The 16,321-nt window shown below is 39.1% G+C and overlaps 1 protein-coding gene across 1 annotated transcript in view; it reads right to left on the minus strand.

Annotated features, from left to right (window-relative positions):
* CASKIN1 (CASK interacting protein 1) overlaps positions 1-16,321 on the minus strand; it is a 1,590,276-nt gene that overhangs the window by 1,496,779 nt on the left and 77,176 nt on the right. The window contains 2 exon segments of the mRNA XM_044089212.1: positions 7,903-8,033; positions 10,989-11,084. Coding sequence (XP_043945147.1) covers positions 7,903-8,033; positions 10,989-11,084 — 227 coding nt within the window.

A 16,321-nucleotide genomic window follows, 5' to 3' on the forward strand; every position in this document is an offset into this window, starting at 1 on the left:
ACAGGCAATGAATAAACCAGGAACGGCTTTCATGCTGTGAGAAAAGAACTGGCCAAGGGATCATGAGAGGGAGCTTATTGCTGGGAGGTAATTGGGCAATAAAAAGAAAAAAGAAAAAAGAAGAGGAAACTTCACCACCATCACCATGGGCCTAAGTTACCTCACTGCCACCGTATAGCTCATGCATCACATAAATATGAAGGCACTAACTATAAAACAAGCACAGACACAAATAATCCAACATACTGTTTCCAAATTCTCAGGAGATGTTCTACAGGCTATGTGTGTCTGATCCATCAAGCAAAGAAATGAAAAGTGGTATTGCCAGATGTAAAAAAGATGTATCTGTGTAGTTGACTGACTCCTAAAAATCTAAGTCATTCATATTGAAGTATGTCACCTTCACTGATAAGAGTGATAATTGTGCTCAATTCAAACATTTGCTCAGTCTCTCTCACTGTGAGTTCTGGATTGTAGATGGGACATTCCCCAATAGATCATGTGAGTGCAACCTATTATCTGCATCCGCATTAAATTACTAAACACAACAAATGAAATTATTCATCATTAATGTACTCTATAACAACATACAAATCGGAGAAGGCATAGAATATTTTCTATCATATGCTAAATGGGACGGTGGATGTATTATAACTGTATTTAACAAAGGTTTATTACCTCAAAATATGATAAATTTGATGACCGCTAACTTATTATTTATTTATTTATTTATTTATTATTTATTTTACATTTGTTAACTGGGTTAGTCCAGCTGAGCATTAGCTCGTTTTCAATGGAGACCCGAACTTCTCATACAACAATGCAAAGGGATGTTAGTTTCACATTTCACACACTATGAGGTATTATATTCAAAAGCACAGCATTACACGGCAGTATAAAGTATCCCCTACCTATCAAACAAACATAAAATAAAAGCAAGTCATAGCACTTACCCCCAATACAGGAAATTGCACAAGCTTTTCTGAACGTTTTGCCTACAATGTCTGCCAACATGGCTAGACTACTTACATTGTCCCACATTTTCTGAGAAAGAATTCAAAACACAACATCATGGCAGTACAGATGCACTATATCTTATCAGAAAGTCAGATCTATCTGAGACAGCCTCTTTGTATAGTACCACATGAACGGCACACCAGAGCCTGCATCTCGAGGAAAGACTATATCACAACAACTCTGCTGAAACGAACAACCTATGACATCCTGGATATATTACAGTCTTTAGTAGACAACTGTGCTTTGTAGAGGCTCATAGTTATAAATGACAATCAGTCCAGTAAAACAGTATGAGATCTGCCGGTACAATTCCCATAAGCTGCTTCCTGTTATCTGTAAGGGCCTGACAGGACAGCCCAGGGCTGAATTACAGAATCTCATCCACTTGCTGAGATCAGCTTTAAAGAGGATTAGTAAACTAATTTGTTTAACATGGATTGGGAGCTTTATTCCACAGACAGGGTGTCAAATGGGGGGGGGGGTGTCCTTTGGGAAAGATGTCTATCCTGACAACTGGTTCTGCTTATACTGTCATGGAGGTCAGGTCCTTAAAATGGATATCAGTGTTACTACCTGTTTTTTGAATATGTAAGAAACCTGTATAACTGGGTCCTTTATTGCCTTGAAGCCAATCAGAGGTTGCCTCACAGGAGTCTGTAGGAGACACAGTACAGCAAATTAGGCCTTTTAGATGCTGTGTCTAACTCAAGGAGTTCATGCCCAAATTCTTTTTGTTTAGGAATCAGAAATCACTGTGGCTTCTTGAGTTGTTTAATACAGTTTATAGCTGCATGCCAATAGATCAAGAGAGGGAGCTGATGACATAATATTATGCAACAGATTAGGAAGGAGTAGAGAGGTAAAACAGACTTCCTTGGATCTGGAGGATATACCATTAGTTATACGTGTCTATATCAAAATTCCGAAGAGGTACAACGCCGAATGTGAAAACATCAAACCCAAAATATCGAATGGTGAAAATAGCGAAGACCCGGAATATCGAAATCTTACCTAGGGCAAGATTTTGGTGGGCTGTTCTATGGCTTCCCTATTTCCTCCACTGTGGTGCAAGAGTTATGGACCTTAGGGTTAGGGTGCGGGTTAAGGTAAGTGGATAGTTAGTAATGCATGTATGGTGTAGTGTAGGGTTGTGTTTTGTTAACTGTATTTGTGTGAATTAATTAGTTTGTTTGTGTATAGATTTGTAGGGTATGTGTGCAATAGTTATGGACCTTAGGGTTAGGGTACGGGTTAAGGTTAGTGGATAGTTAGCAATGTTTGTGTGGTTTAGTGTGGGGTTGGGTTTTTTTAAATGTATGTGTGTGGTTTATTTATTTTGGTGTGCTTGTGTTGGGTGTATGTTTGTCGGAACAGCAAATTTTTTCCCTGGGAAAAAATTTGCTATTCTGAACGTTCGATGTTTTCAATATTCGAAATTCCAAGTTCGAACATATGGTGTTCGACATTTTGGAGTTTCGAATATATAGACCCAGTTATACATTTGTCTAGATGGAAGGATTTCCTAAAACAGTTGATACATGGTGGGCAAGTGTTAATTCTGCCCAGATGTGCCGAGGTCTCTAATGATGGTGCCAATTTCAAAGAGTGGTGTCATTTATGTGGTAGGTAAAGGGGAGGTTGTTTCTCAAAGAGTACATTATTGCAATTAATTAATTAAGTAAGTAAGTAAAGCATTTATTTTTGTGCTTTTAGCTTGTCTGCAGTTTTGACCCCAGAAACTGGTGAAGGATAGGCCCTCTTGCAGGATATGGGTATCAGCTGGAGAATTAATGACAGCAGTGTTTGTAGTCATCGGCAAATTCCATTAGCCTGAGACTAGTGACATCAGCTTGGACATCAGCAAAGCATATGCTGAAGATCAGTGGACATTGTGGTACACCACTGGTGACATGCTTTTTAGAAGAAAGCCTCCTCCAAGCCTGATTATGTGAATTCTGTATATGAGTCAGGTGGCTATCCAGCAGATTACATGGGTCTTAATATTTGAGCAGGTAGGTCTGTCAATAAAAACAACATTTGGGTGTTATCAAGAACCTTAGCTATTTCCAGATTTGCACGTATGACAGGTGGCTGTTGTCCACTGTTTCAGTTATCACAATTCACCACAGTTAGTAAAGAGGACTGGCATTTCACAATACCTATTTTTTTGATCTGGGATGTGTAGACTGACACTGTCATTGTTTATAAGTTCCATAATAATACATTCTACTGCTTTATAAATAATATTGGTGAGGCAATTGGTCTATAGTCTTCAAAGTCAGTAGGATGGCCACATTTATATAGAGGTACTAAGAAGGGTCACATTTATGTAGAGGTACTACTATGTATATTTTCTATGTTTCTGGTAGGAAGGCTAAGGCTGAAAAGACTTAAGATGGGACCAGTGAAGCTATGTTTGGTACAACTAGGAGACAGCCTGGTATGTTGTCTGAACCTGCAGAGTTACTATTTTGCATTTCGGAGAGGTCGTATATATAGGTAATAAGGGAACATAGAGGAAAGCACAGCCAGAAGTTGGGGCTAAACTTATCTCGAAGTATGTTGGTAATATCCTCAGAGACAGAATAGGTGGTAGTGCTTAAGATCAGCTCTGTGCATAGATGAGTGTTACTTATGAGATGTTAATATAGTTACATAATACTTTGATTATCTTTAGAAGAGGTGGTGATGTTCACTTCACTCCTGGTTTGGAAGTGTTTGATCTTACTCCTGTGTTGTTTTTGAGTTCACTTACAGAATGAGAGGATCTGAGCCTGGTCCTTAATGCAAGAATCTTCTATGATCCTTAATGCAAGAATCTTCTAAATTCATCTTTTACTGTACAATTTGCTTATACTGGGCTTTCATCTAAGGGGCTTCTTCTTAAAATTGGCATCATATTTCTAAAAGTTAAAGACAGAAACTTTAAGGCAAGGTATGAGGTGGCAGGAAATGCTGGTAGAGTAAGTGGCTGCTTTTGCTATAGGGACCACCTATAAGATCTTTTACATTTCTGTCTGAGAGTTTATTGTGGTTTGCATTGGAGTAATCCTTGAATACAGTGGGGTTTGATGCAGTCATGGTTTGGGTTCTTATGGAAAATATGATGTTAAGGTGTTCTGATCTGATTATAGGTTCATAGGTTCATAGGTTCATACTAGGCTATCTGCCCGAGGGCATTTACAAGCCTAGCCCATTGTTTTGTGGCTTACGCCACCCCTTTAGTATGGGGAACTATACCCATTCTTTTGCTGTGCCTCTGTCGAGCAGTGACACTGAGGTAATCCCTGGGGTATATCTGCGATCTCCCATCCATTGGTCAAGATTTCTCTTGAACAAGGCCAGCGAGGTGCTCTGCCTCACATGTACTGGGATTTTGTTCCACAGCATAGGGAGTCTTTGGGTGATGAATCTATCCCTCCAGCACGTCCTATTAATAGCCGTGTCGAGGTTTAAGTCTCCCGCCCTTGTGGCTCTGATGGATCTAGATTTTTGAGGTGAAGCATATTCATCAAATCTGGGTTTGACATGGCCTTGTATGTTAGGCAAAGGTCACCTCTGAGCAAGCGGTGGCGACTGAATAGAGCTGGAGTTCTTTCAGTCGGGCAGCATAGGACAGATTTTTGAGACCCTTTATCCTTTTGGTGAGGAACTTTTGTGGCCTCTCCAGCTGCTGCAAGTGTCGGGTCAGATAATTCCGAATGGGGCATTGTACTCAATCATTGGTCTGATGAGTGATGAGTAAAGGGAGACTATGACCTCCCTTGATCTAGATGAGAATCCCTTCATGATAAGGTGGGCAATGTAGAAGGTCTTCCTAACTACTTTAGCTACATGGGTGTCGAATGACAGACTACTATCAACCTGGGTCCCCAGGTCCCTGATAACTTCTTCTGAGGAAAACTTTATATGTGGAGAAGACTGGAGCCATATAAGTGCTCATGAAGTCTAGAAGACTGGATCGCACTGGTAGGAAAGGGTATGAGCTGATCAAATTATTTAATGTTCATAAAGTTCAACATTTTAACAGCGTAAGTTCAACATACTGCTTTAATAAAATACGGTACTTTACTCACACACACATACAGAACATATAAATGTCACACTATATTAGTTATCAGTTCTGCAGGTCAACAAGATGTAATTTGGCACTTTGCATCTTTGGGGGCTGGAGTGATAGGGAGTATCAGTCATATATAGTGTCACTCAAATGTGCATCCTACAAATTGTGCATAATGTGCCACATCTCAGTGAGCCGTGATTCAGTCGACTTTAGTATACCAAACTATATGCAGTGCAATACGTGACTCTGCCTGTGTCAGCACACATAGTCTTGTCCATATTTCAAAACATACACAGAGCTTTATTACATGCCCTTTACCTTAATGATCTGCTGAACATAATCATCAGATGAAATAACAAGACTGCAGCACATGCAGTAATTTGTCACTGTGCTACAACAGCGATATTATTCTGCCACATCACAGATGAGAATAAATTTATAGTGCCTAATAAATGGTTTTGTAAGAACTATAGAGACAGACAGTGTAACTATATGTGTGTGCATGTGTATATATTTATATGTGTATGTATGTGTATATATATATATATATATATATATATATATATATATATATATATATATATATATATATATATATCTATATCTATGGGATCAGTACTGATCCAAGAAGGAACTTTTCACCGAAGCACAGATAGCCGGGCATACTTCCGCGAATGTGCTTTTTATCGAAAAAGCACTTTCGTGGAAGTATGCCTGCAGCTAGAGGGAGTCGTGGGGGAATGACTGTTGTGGAGATCGTACTATGGTGTGGATAAGGGAATATTCCCTTTTCCTTATTGTAGTGTGATCTCGGAGAGAGAATATTAAAGTGGGGTGTGTGGGGGGTGGGGGGTGCAGAGGGCTTGCCCCCCCTGCATAAAAGTAGATTTATTGTTATTTTGTTTTTTTTAACGCACTTTAACAAAAGCGCTTTTTCGGTAAAAGCACTTTCGTTAAAGTGTTTGGTGATTGTGGATTCGGACTATTGAACTTTCGTTCAATAGTCCTAGATCTATATATATATATATATATATATATATATATATATATATATATATATGTGTGTGTGTGTGTGTGTGTGGTTTAGTATGTACCTCTCAAGACATCTGCAACAACTGGAAAGGCTGCAAAAATACCTCACTACAAGAATCACACGCCTAAAGCAGATACCTTACACTGACTGCCTTAAAAAACTCCAGCTATACTCTGTCGCATATCGCCTACTCAGAGGCGATCTCTGCTTAACATACCAGGCCATGTCAAACCCAGAGCTGTTGGACATGCTACACTTAAAGAAATCCTAATCCCTCAGAGCCATACGCTCCAGAGATCTAAACCTTGTCATCACAACAAACAAAACATGCTGGAGGGATAGGTTCCTGACCCAGACACTCCCCAGACTCTGGAATAGACTGCCCATACATGTCAAGCAGAGCGCCTCTTTGGTCCTCTTCAAAAGGAACCTTGACGATTGGATGGGAGAAAGGAAATTCACCCTGGGGATTACGTCAGTTGCCCTCCTAAACAGGGGTCCAGGGAAGTAAATAGTGTGGGAAGAAATAGCCATGGAATTGTTATGGCTAGGCTTGTATAGGCCCTAGGGCGATAGCCTAGTACCAACCTATGAACCTATATATATATATATATATATATATATATATATATATATATATATATATATATAAATATGGTTCCACTTTATAATCTCGAAATACTGAAATCTCAAATTTCAGTATCCCAAGACCATAAAGTCAAACATTCCAAATCAAGAAACCGAAAGCCGCAAAACACAAAATCATGAACATAAACATACCATACAAAATACAACACATACATCATCCAACCCAGACTACAACAAAACAACAAACAAAACACACACAAACACAAAAACATAAACCAACAAACCTACACTACATATAAGCGGGGGGGGGGGCAAGCCTCCTGCACCCCCCACACCCTCCCTACATATATATACTTAACTCCGAGATTGCACCAAACAGAAAAAGACAAACTTACCAATACACACTCTACAGTACCTTCGCACACACACATCAGAAATATACAAACGCCACCACTTTCAACACTTAAACACTCATACCGTTACCTGCCTACCCTAACCCACATATAAAACTTCCAAACATACTCACATACACTCAAACACATACGTAAAACCCAACAAAATACCCACTTACCTTACATGCCAGCTAAATCCATGCACTACATAATACATCCTGCACACACTACATCCAGCGTCAAATATCAGGACACCATAACCGCGAATTTGACATTTCTGGATTTGCCCTTATGGAGTATCGGGATTTTGAAAATTCTACTTTATTGTCTCGGGATACAGAAATTCGAGATTTCAGTATTTTGAGATTATAAAATGCAACTATATATATATATATATATATATACATATATATTAATATATTTATATTTATATTTATATATATATATATATATATATATATATATATATATATATATATAAAACCCTAACACACATGCATGCACATACAGTACACGTACAAACTGCACACAGAATTCTGCAAATTTTTTTTTATATACATCAAGTCAAGTATACAGCATCAGGAATACCAGCTATCATACATGCAAATTAACACCAAAGTGGCACTGCCTATGAAATGTCACTCTACAAGAGTTTAACTGAAATCACATCTAGTCATGTCTACAAAATCTCTTACAGGGTAACTTTTAATTTTCACAGAACAATTTCAGGATATCACTGGAAAGGATAAATAATGCACTGAACTTCAAACGCTCATTTCTCTTGCAATCACTCTGTTGTAGCTCCTTACCGGATAATGTCAATGTGGCCATTTTTGGCTGCCAAATGAAGGGGACTGGTGCCATTAGGGTCTGTCATGTCACCTGGTTTGGGCTCCAGCAGAGCGGCACACATGTTACTACTCAGGAGAAGCTGTACAACCTGTAATTGTAAAGATTTAAAAAGTTTCATGAAAACACATCCACATATGTAATTCAATATAAATAATGTCTAAATATTACTGCACACCGTTTATTTTGCTCTGAAAGACAATATGGCAATATTTCAACACCTATTCAATACTTATTCTCAATTAACCCAGAGACAGAAGTGTTTGAATCATCGATTCCTAAATATTAAAGCACTTGACCACACTCCATGCTAAAATGAACAAGTTCTCAAGCAGATGTTTAGCATGAGCAAAACATCCCATTCCACTGATATGGGGAATTTTCCCCTCAAAAACATACTTACAAAATGACTAAATGCAACACTCCCAAAAATTGTTGCATCTCAAAAATATCTATAGATATATCTAGCAAAGTAAGGGCAAATCTAACAAAATGAAAGCAAATTTCCAAACAATCCACACAGATGGGGAGATGGACAGATAAGATAAATATTCCTTATGTTCTGGTTGGGCACTAAATTGAACTGCACAAAGCAAACATAGAAAGGCAGTGTGACGTTTGAGTAGAATACAGACGTGCATTAAACTAGTCTCTTTGCAATACTGATTTTCTAAGCAGGTCCTTGCAGCTGTTGTTCAGACAACTTACCACTTATAAAATAGACAAGTCTGACCTTTGGTAGTGGGTAATGCTAGGCCTTACCTCTCGACCTCTTAGAGCAAAAGTCTGGACAAAGGCTAAAATGATAGGGGGACAAATAGGGACAGATTTTTAATATTGCTCTTACAAACTTAGAAAGTTGATAGAATAATATGTTTTGCATTAGCATGAATATTCTTAAGGATTTGGAGTCTTAAACTGAAATGTTTGTCATTATGTAATGGCTTCAACCCTCAGCTATTTGCCAGAAAAGTACAGATTTTAGTAGGAACACACAAAAAATATGAGGCAAAAATCTGGACAGTCTGTGAAAATCTGTACACTTGAGAGGTAGATGCTAGGCAAATCTGATATTAAGTGCCTGTAAAGAGATGACCAACAGCCATAAGGCCCATATAAGCAATTCCTTCAAGTGGCAACAGAGCTGCATTTCATCTTAGAAAGCTTCCTGGTCTAGGAAGGTCAAACAAGCTAAGGTGTATATTGTCCTTCACAGAAACAGGATGCTAGTGTATTACGGCAAAAGTTATAGAGAGTGACTTATAGACAGCCTCATTCGAACACTCTAACAATTCACATCTGACTCCTAGAGTGACCCTGCAGATAGACAATGCTGCCTGCAGAAATTTCAAGGCAAAGGGGGAAATGGAAGTAAGTTGCCAGATTTTTCTTCCATATCCCGCATAAATGCACTCACACACCTATGGGCAATTTAGAGTCCCAGATCAACCTTATAGCATGTCTTTTGGAAAGTGGGAGAAAACCCGAACATTCTGTGAAAATCCATGCAAAGACAAGAAGGACAAGCAGAATTCACACAGGATGCACCCCAGATGAGAACTAAACCACTGAATCTCTGTCTGAGTACTAGCAATGCTGCCAGCCTAGACTCCATTAATGAGGCACAAGTGTTGATAAACCTTTTCATTCCATCATAGCACCAACATTAAACTGTTTTCCACTCACTGTAACTGTATCCTATGATAAGGACCACCACTAATAAAGAAAAAGGGGCAGGACAGAGGGCTAAAGAACATGCACAAACTATAATATGAGTAAATTAGAATAGCCTGAACATCTTTTTCTAGTGTACTACAAAGTTATTTGAATGCACCCCCCGCTGTGTGTATCAGAAAATCTGATTGTGCTAACAAGAAATGGCAGGGTGTTATGTGCATCACTGCACAGATCCATGGAGCTCATTCAGTTCAACAAGTTATTTATTAATTTACTCTTCATCACTAAAGGTCGCTTTAGAACCGTAGCCAAATCCAGCATAAGTGAATGAGTGTCTCTAATACTTTACTTACACTAAGCATATCTCTTGCTCTTAATGTTCTCTCTCCCTACAGACATTAATTCTGTCACTGGTTTACTGAAACAGACAAGTATAAACTTAATTTCTCTACACTGGCAGTTTTTAAATTAAGCAGTTTATGCATATTGAGAGTTAGTTGGTTAGACCATGCGTGCCTCATAGTGTTCAACTTCTTTACTCAAGAATTTTGGACAGACAAGTCTGTCGCTGTGATGCAGAGTGATGAAGCCCTATCTGTGCCTCAGATGACCTGTGTTTGAATAGTGGCACAGGTGTTGGAGAGACCAGATGGGGGGGTGGGGGCAACTGATACTAGCTCACCCATCCTAGGGGTGAGGAGGTAGGAGGCTGCCAAGGCTCGCTGCAATAGCTGCACTATGAGTCATGTGATCTCAGTGCTGCAAGTAATATATCTCTTGGTCGGTAGGTTGTCCATGCAGTAAACAGCAAATGCACCTCCTGTATTCAGCAACAGCAGAGCTCACAATGCTGTTGCAGGGTGGGGGTGGGGTTAAGACGCACTTCATGACAGCAGTATGACACTGTGTTAGCATCTTCAATCTGTTCAGCCCGAAATATGGGTCAGGATGCACCCAAGGGCGGTTAAAGAGCTACATCTGGTGAACATGGAAAGGAGCTAGTGACAACTCATGGTCAGCTGCAGACGGGGGGGGGGGGGGGGGGCAAAAAAAGAAATATATAAATAAATCATTCTGTACAAAGCCAAATGATAGTGGGATATCTTGGGCAAAAATTTTAATATTATTCAAATTCACTTATGCATTTAATACAACAACAGGTTTTTGCATAAGCATGGATTTTCTGAACAACAAGTTAAGTATAAAAATTGATGCTGCCACTACCGGCTGACCATACTCCTCACTTATCTGAGTAACAGAATAAAACTATGAGTCCAAATCACTGATGTTCTGCAAAATCGTGGACAGTTAGGAAGTATGTCATATACACAAATTACATGGATGAGAATTTTTGTTCTTGCAAACTTACCCCAACTCTACCAAATTCGCAGGCCAAGTCCAGTGGAGTTTTTCCAGCAATGTCCACTATGCATGGATTAGACTGGTGTTGGAGTAACATTTCTGACTACAAGAGACAACAGAGAAACTGTTACCAAAATTTTACTTACAGTGCTAAAAACAGAAAACAACAGCTGAAAATTATCAGACAGTAGTTCATTATTTATTAATTTGCTGTTGAGCATTAATTGATGAGTTTACTTGACCAGAGGAGTGATTGTTTACAGCTTCATGTCAAAAAGAGACCTACTCATTAGGCAGAGGGAATGCAATGGTATGTAACAAGAAATTCTGGTATAGTAGCATAGTGCAGTGTAGCCTGGTAGTACAAAAGAAATAGCCCTCAGCATTAAATTCTGTCAAAGAACTGATTCAGCAGAAAATGAGGCACTGCAGTGCATCCTAGAGTCAGCAGAGATATTATCCTGCTGGAATTAATTGGATAACCACGAAACAAAAGAATCACGTGGTAAGGATTACAAGCAGTTACAATAAGCTCTTATATGATGGAATCACAGGATGAGGGTTATAGCAGTTCCTGTAAACTGCTAACTTTTGTAAGATGGTAACAAGAGCGTGACTTAGCTCTGTATGATCTCATCATCACTTTCAAATACAGCAAGGCAGGCTGTCAGTCTAATGATGAAAAATATAAACAGTAAGAAAATAAATCCTCACTGATCCAGTTTATATTCATCCTGTGAAAGTGAAACATAAAAGGACTGAAACTGCGGCACATAATGGCAAATTATTGCCTAATAGCAGAATTACAAGGTCTTAGGCACCTGATTTTGAAATAAATACTGAATAGTAGCACAAAACACATTTAGACTGGCAGGTTCTTAATAGAGGGATATCCTCTGGCTGTGCAGAAGCTGTGAAGGTGGAAATTTCAATGACCAGTTATAGCATGCATACAAACAGGCAGGCATAACATTGGTACATTAATGAGTCAGTAAAGCCATGTCAGTGACTGTAGGAGCCACATAACTACTTTAACGCAATACAACATGTGCTGTATGCACTCATGAATTATGGGTTAGATTTAACCTAGTCCAAGGTTGTTGTTGTGTCTTTCGGCTTTTCCTGGTTAGGGGTCACCACAGCGGAACTCCGGTCTGCTAATGATTGGCAGTAGATTTTTACGTGCCGAGTTGCCAGCTCTGACGCACAACCTTCAACGAAGGTATGCCCATTCATGCATGTCTCCACACAGAAGATGCTTTAGTTGAGAATCGAACAGGACAACATCGTACTGTGAGGCGACAACGTAAGGCAGCTAAAAGAGAATCACTGCTTTGGCTGCTTAATACATACCTTCTTAGAAGTCAAGCTTTACTTGCTTTTGGTGTACATACTTCTTCTAATACATTTTAAACACATGCTAAAAAAATAAATACATAAACAAAGATTATTTTCAGCAGTGTTTGTTTTAGTTTCGGTACAACACATTAAAGTAGTTGCCACAGGGGTAGTAGTTACAATACCACATCTCCTGGAAGAATGAAAGTGTGGCAATTTTCAAATGACAATAAAAATAAAAATGTAGTGGTGGAAACCAAGCGGTAAGCCCTCCGTTGCTAAAATAAAATAAAATGCCAAACAGTAATAAAGGACAGCAACGGATGAAGCCAGGCAATATTAAAGTCTCAAACCCAGGTAAAACATAGGCAATTCAAATCACAGTTCAACTTGTAGATACACAGAAACAGCTGAGTTCAAAACCATAAAAACTCCTTTGTTGTAGTCGACCATAGGTAAGCGCTTTCACAATACAGCTTCATCAGACCATTGAACAACTGCTAATACAACCCTGTATATAAACTAACATAAATTAAACAATTATCTAATCACCTCAACTGGACCATCAATTTAAACTACAAATGAAAAATAATAAAACAACAAGATATACATTCCAATAAAACAGTGAAATTTGTGCATACATATATAAATATACACCTATTTAAAAATGTATATGTTGTATAAAAAACATATATAAATACACATTTAAAAACAATTTAAATCAAATCATTTGTGTAACCTTCTTTTTTTCAAAACAGGCTTGATGGAAGCCCTTTCATTTAGCCCCTTACCACTATCAGCACGTAATATAATAATCCAGCAAGCTTCCCTATGCTCAGTGCATAATACCAATGCATCTTTTTTTTATCCCGATCTTTGCAAGGAGTTTGTTTTCCATGCATCTGCAGATTGCATGACACCCCATGTGATATATTTGGCAGAGTGCATACTCTGCCACTCCTTTTATGTTGGCAAATCCAACAGGGTCCTAAGTGATAGGATGCGCAAACATTTATATCACATTAGGAAGGGTTCTGTACATAATGCACTTTCAAAACATGTTATAGAGACTGACGTTTCCCATACCTTTAGTTTTAGGGTTACTGAAACTATCAATCCTAGTGCCAGGGGTGGTGATCTATGTACACATACTGAGCATAGGGAAGCTTGCTGGATTATTATATTACGTGCTGATAGAGGTAAGGGGTTAAATGAAAGGGCTTCCATCAAGCCTGTTTTGAAAAAAAGAAGGTTACACAAATGATTTGATTTAAATTGTTTTTAAATGCGTATTTATATATGTTTTTTATACAACATATACATTTTTAAATAGGTGTATATTTATATATGTATGCACAAATTTCACTGTTTTATTGGAATGTATATCTTGTTGTTTTATTATTTTTCATTTGTAGTTTAAATTGATGGTGCATTTGAGGTGATTAGATAATTGTTTAATTGTTTAATTTATGTTAGTTTATATACAGGGTTGTATTAGCAGTTGTTCAATGGTCTGATGAAGCTGTATTGTGAAAGCGCTTACCTATGGTCGACTACAATAAAGGAGTTTTTATGGTTTTGAACTCAGCTGTTTCTCTGTATCTACAAGTTGAACTGTGATTTGAATTGCCTATGTTTTACCTGGGTTTGAGACTTTAATATTGCCTGTCTTCATCCATTGCTGTCCTTTATTACTGTTTGGAATTTTCAAATGACAGAGTAAGATGTCCTTACATTCACTGCTGCAGTATTCTTTACATTAAGTTCCCTGCTACCGGAAGCTCAACATCCGACCAGTATACCAAAGCCTACTGCTGCTTTAATGTACGCCGAACGTCACACATAGATTAGGGCTTAAAGGTGACATCCAGATGTACCATCCTCAGAATTTCTTTGCCGCCAGTCCGAATGCATTTCCCAATCATTGGTCTGTTCACCTATGTAGAGAAAGAACAGGCTAGCAAGTACAGTTGGTGCACAGATAAACCAAACATGCACAAGAGAAAAGAAATCCAACACCCCGAGCAGTCGTAGCTTAAAGTTCTTTTATTAAACCAGACCGGTTTCAGCAATCAGCTTTCTTCAATGGTTTCCACTGAAGAAAGCTGATTGCTGAAACCGGTCTGGTTTAATAAAAGAACTTTAAGCTACTACTGCTCGGGGTGCTGGATTTCTGTTCACCTATGCCCTTTTCCACTAGTTTGAACTCATTTTTGTTCTCTGGCAAATGCCTACATCTTGTTTGCTGAAGTCTGAGCTGTTGCAGATAAGTGCCCTGTTGGGGGTTTGTTTTTTTCTTGGCTTTTTTGTTGCTGTTAGGGGTTAATGTTATCCTGGAAGGGTAAATACCATTGCGGGAGGCAGATTCCCCATAAAGACCTCCATGATGTTTCTTTTTGGCCTAGGAGCTTCTCATGACCATACAATCTGTTTGATTTGGCAGACTTCATACCAAAAACCCTTTGTAATTGGCTTTCATCCCTTTCTTTGTAGCTTGAGAACCAGCACCTTAAGCTTTTCTCTAAAAATACAATGGAAGGAACTTCCCACTCTGAGGGTCAGCTGTTAGGGAAGAAGAAGGTGAAAAAAGACCAGAATCTTCCACTCTCCAGCCTCTGCCGGGTGTTTCTCCCGAAGTGAGTGAAAACCCAGAGACTCAACAGTCTTTGTTGTTGGATTCCTCTGCTGCGACTGGGTTGGAGGCCAGTAAGGATCTGGCTTGCAGCACGTCTGATGAGATTTTGCAGGTGTCCATATTGGATGTTCAGGGAGAACCACGGTTGATTATTTCTGAGCTGCCTAGGGGTGTTACACAGATTCTAGTTAGAGAAGAAGTTCCTACTACTGTTATCGCATGCCATCCTGGTTCAGAGCCTTCTAAGTTTTATGGGGTGGATGTTCCTTTAAAAACAAACCAAAAAAAAACTAAACATGTTTCTCCAGCTCCTAGGGATCCACAGAGTGAGTGTAAGGCCTTTACTCAGGGTTTGTTTAATGCTTTAATGGCATTAAATCCTCCTCAGGAGGTTTCTGTTCCAGCTCCCCCTTGGTCCTCTACTCCCCTTAAGAGGCCCAGAGAACAGGATTCTTCTGAGGAGGAGTCGGATTCTGATGAGGAATCCCTGGCTTTCTCTACCCAAATTCCTTCTCCTTTCCACCATGGGTCAGAGGAGGAGGGATCTAACATTGCAGATACTCCTTCTGAAGAAATTCCCTTTGGGGATACAATTTCTAGGATGCTGGAATTTTTTTAAATGGGATTATGCTCAGGTCTCTGACATCCACAAGAGGTACTGAGTTGCTACATTAGACGCTCCAAAACCTTCTGCAATTCCTTCTGTTTTGGCTGCTTTGCTGAATGCTTTTTCTAATGCCTCTAAAGCTCCTGATTTTCTGCCCCTTGATATCAAGAAGGTTTTATATGGTGTGTGAGGATGCTGCTAACCCCTCAGTGGTGTCTATAGCCTTTGACAAGCCTTCTCAATTGCTTCCTTCACCCAAGTTACTGCTTTCTGATAAAGACAGGATAACCATGGAAAGGCTAGGTAAGAAGGTTTATACTTAAGCTACTCTGGAATTAGGGCTATTAATTATCAGACACATATGTCCAGGTATGTGTTGTCTCTCCTTTCTCAGGCCTGTCAACTTATTTCTGATCTCCCTGACTCTGAGGGTAGGACTTCTGCTATTTCTTTGCTAGGGACTTCCTCTCAAGTGGTTCATCATTCTATCAAGTGTAGTTATGATGCAGCAGATGCCTCTTCTAGGGCTGCTTTTTTTGGTTCAGTGATGAGGAGGTACTCTTGGCTTAGGCTTCGACCTTTACCTGATGATATTAAAGCTAAGTTGATGGATGCTCCTCTTGATAATAAACTTTTATTTGGGGAAGCAGCTCCTAGTTTATTTAAGTCCCTTCAGGATAAGGAGAACGCCTTATAGGAGCTTAAATGTGTGTCTGTTTCTCCTGTGCTTAAATACTAGAAAAACTATCCCAATAAGCAA

The sequence above is a fragment of the Protopterus annectens genome, chromosome 12.part0 (assembly GCF_019279795.1).
Source record: "Protopterus annectens isolate FY-2018-M chromosome 12.part0, PAN1.0, whole genome shotgun sequence".
NCBI lineage: Eukaryota > Metazoa > Chordata > Ceratodontiformes > Protopteridae > Protopterus > Protopterus annectens.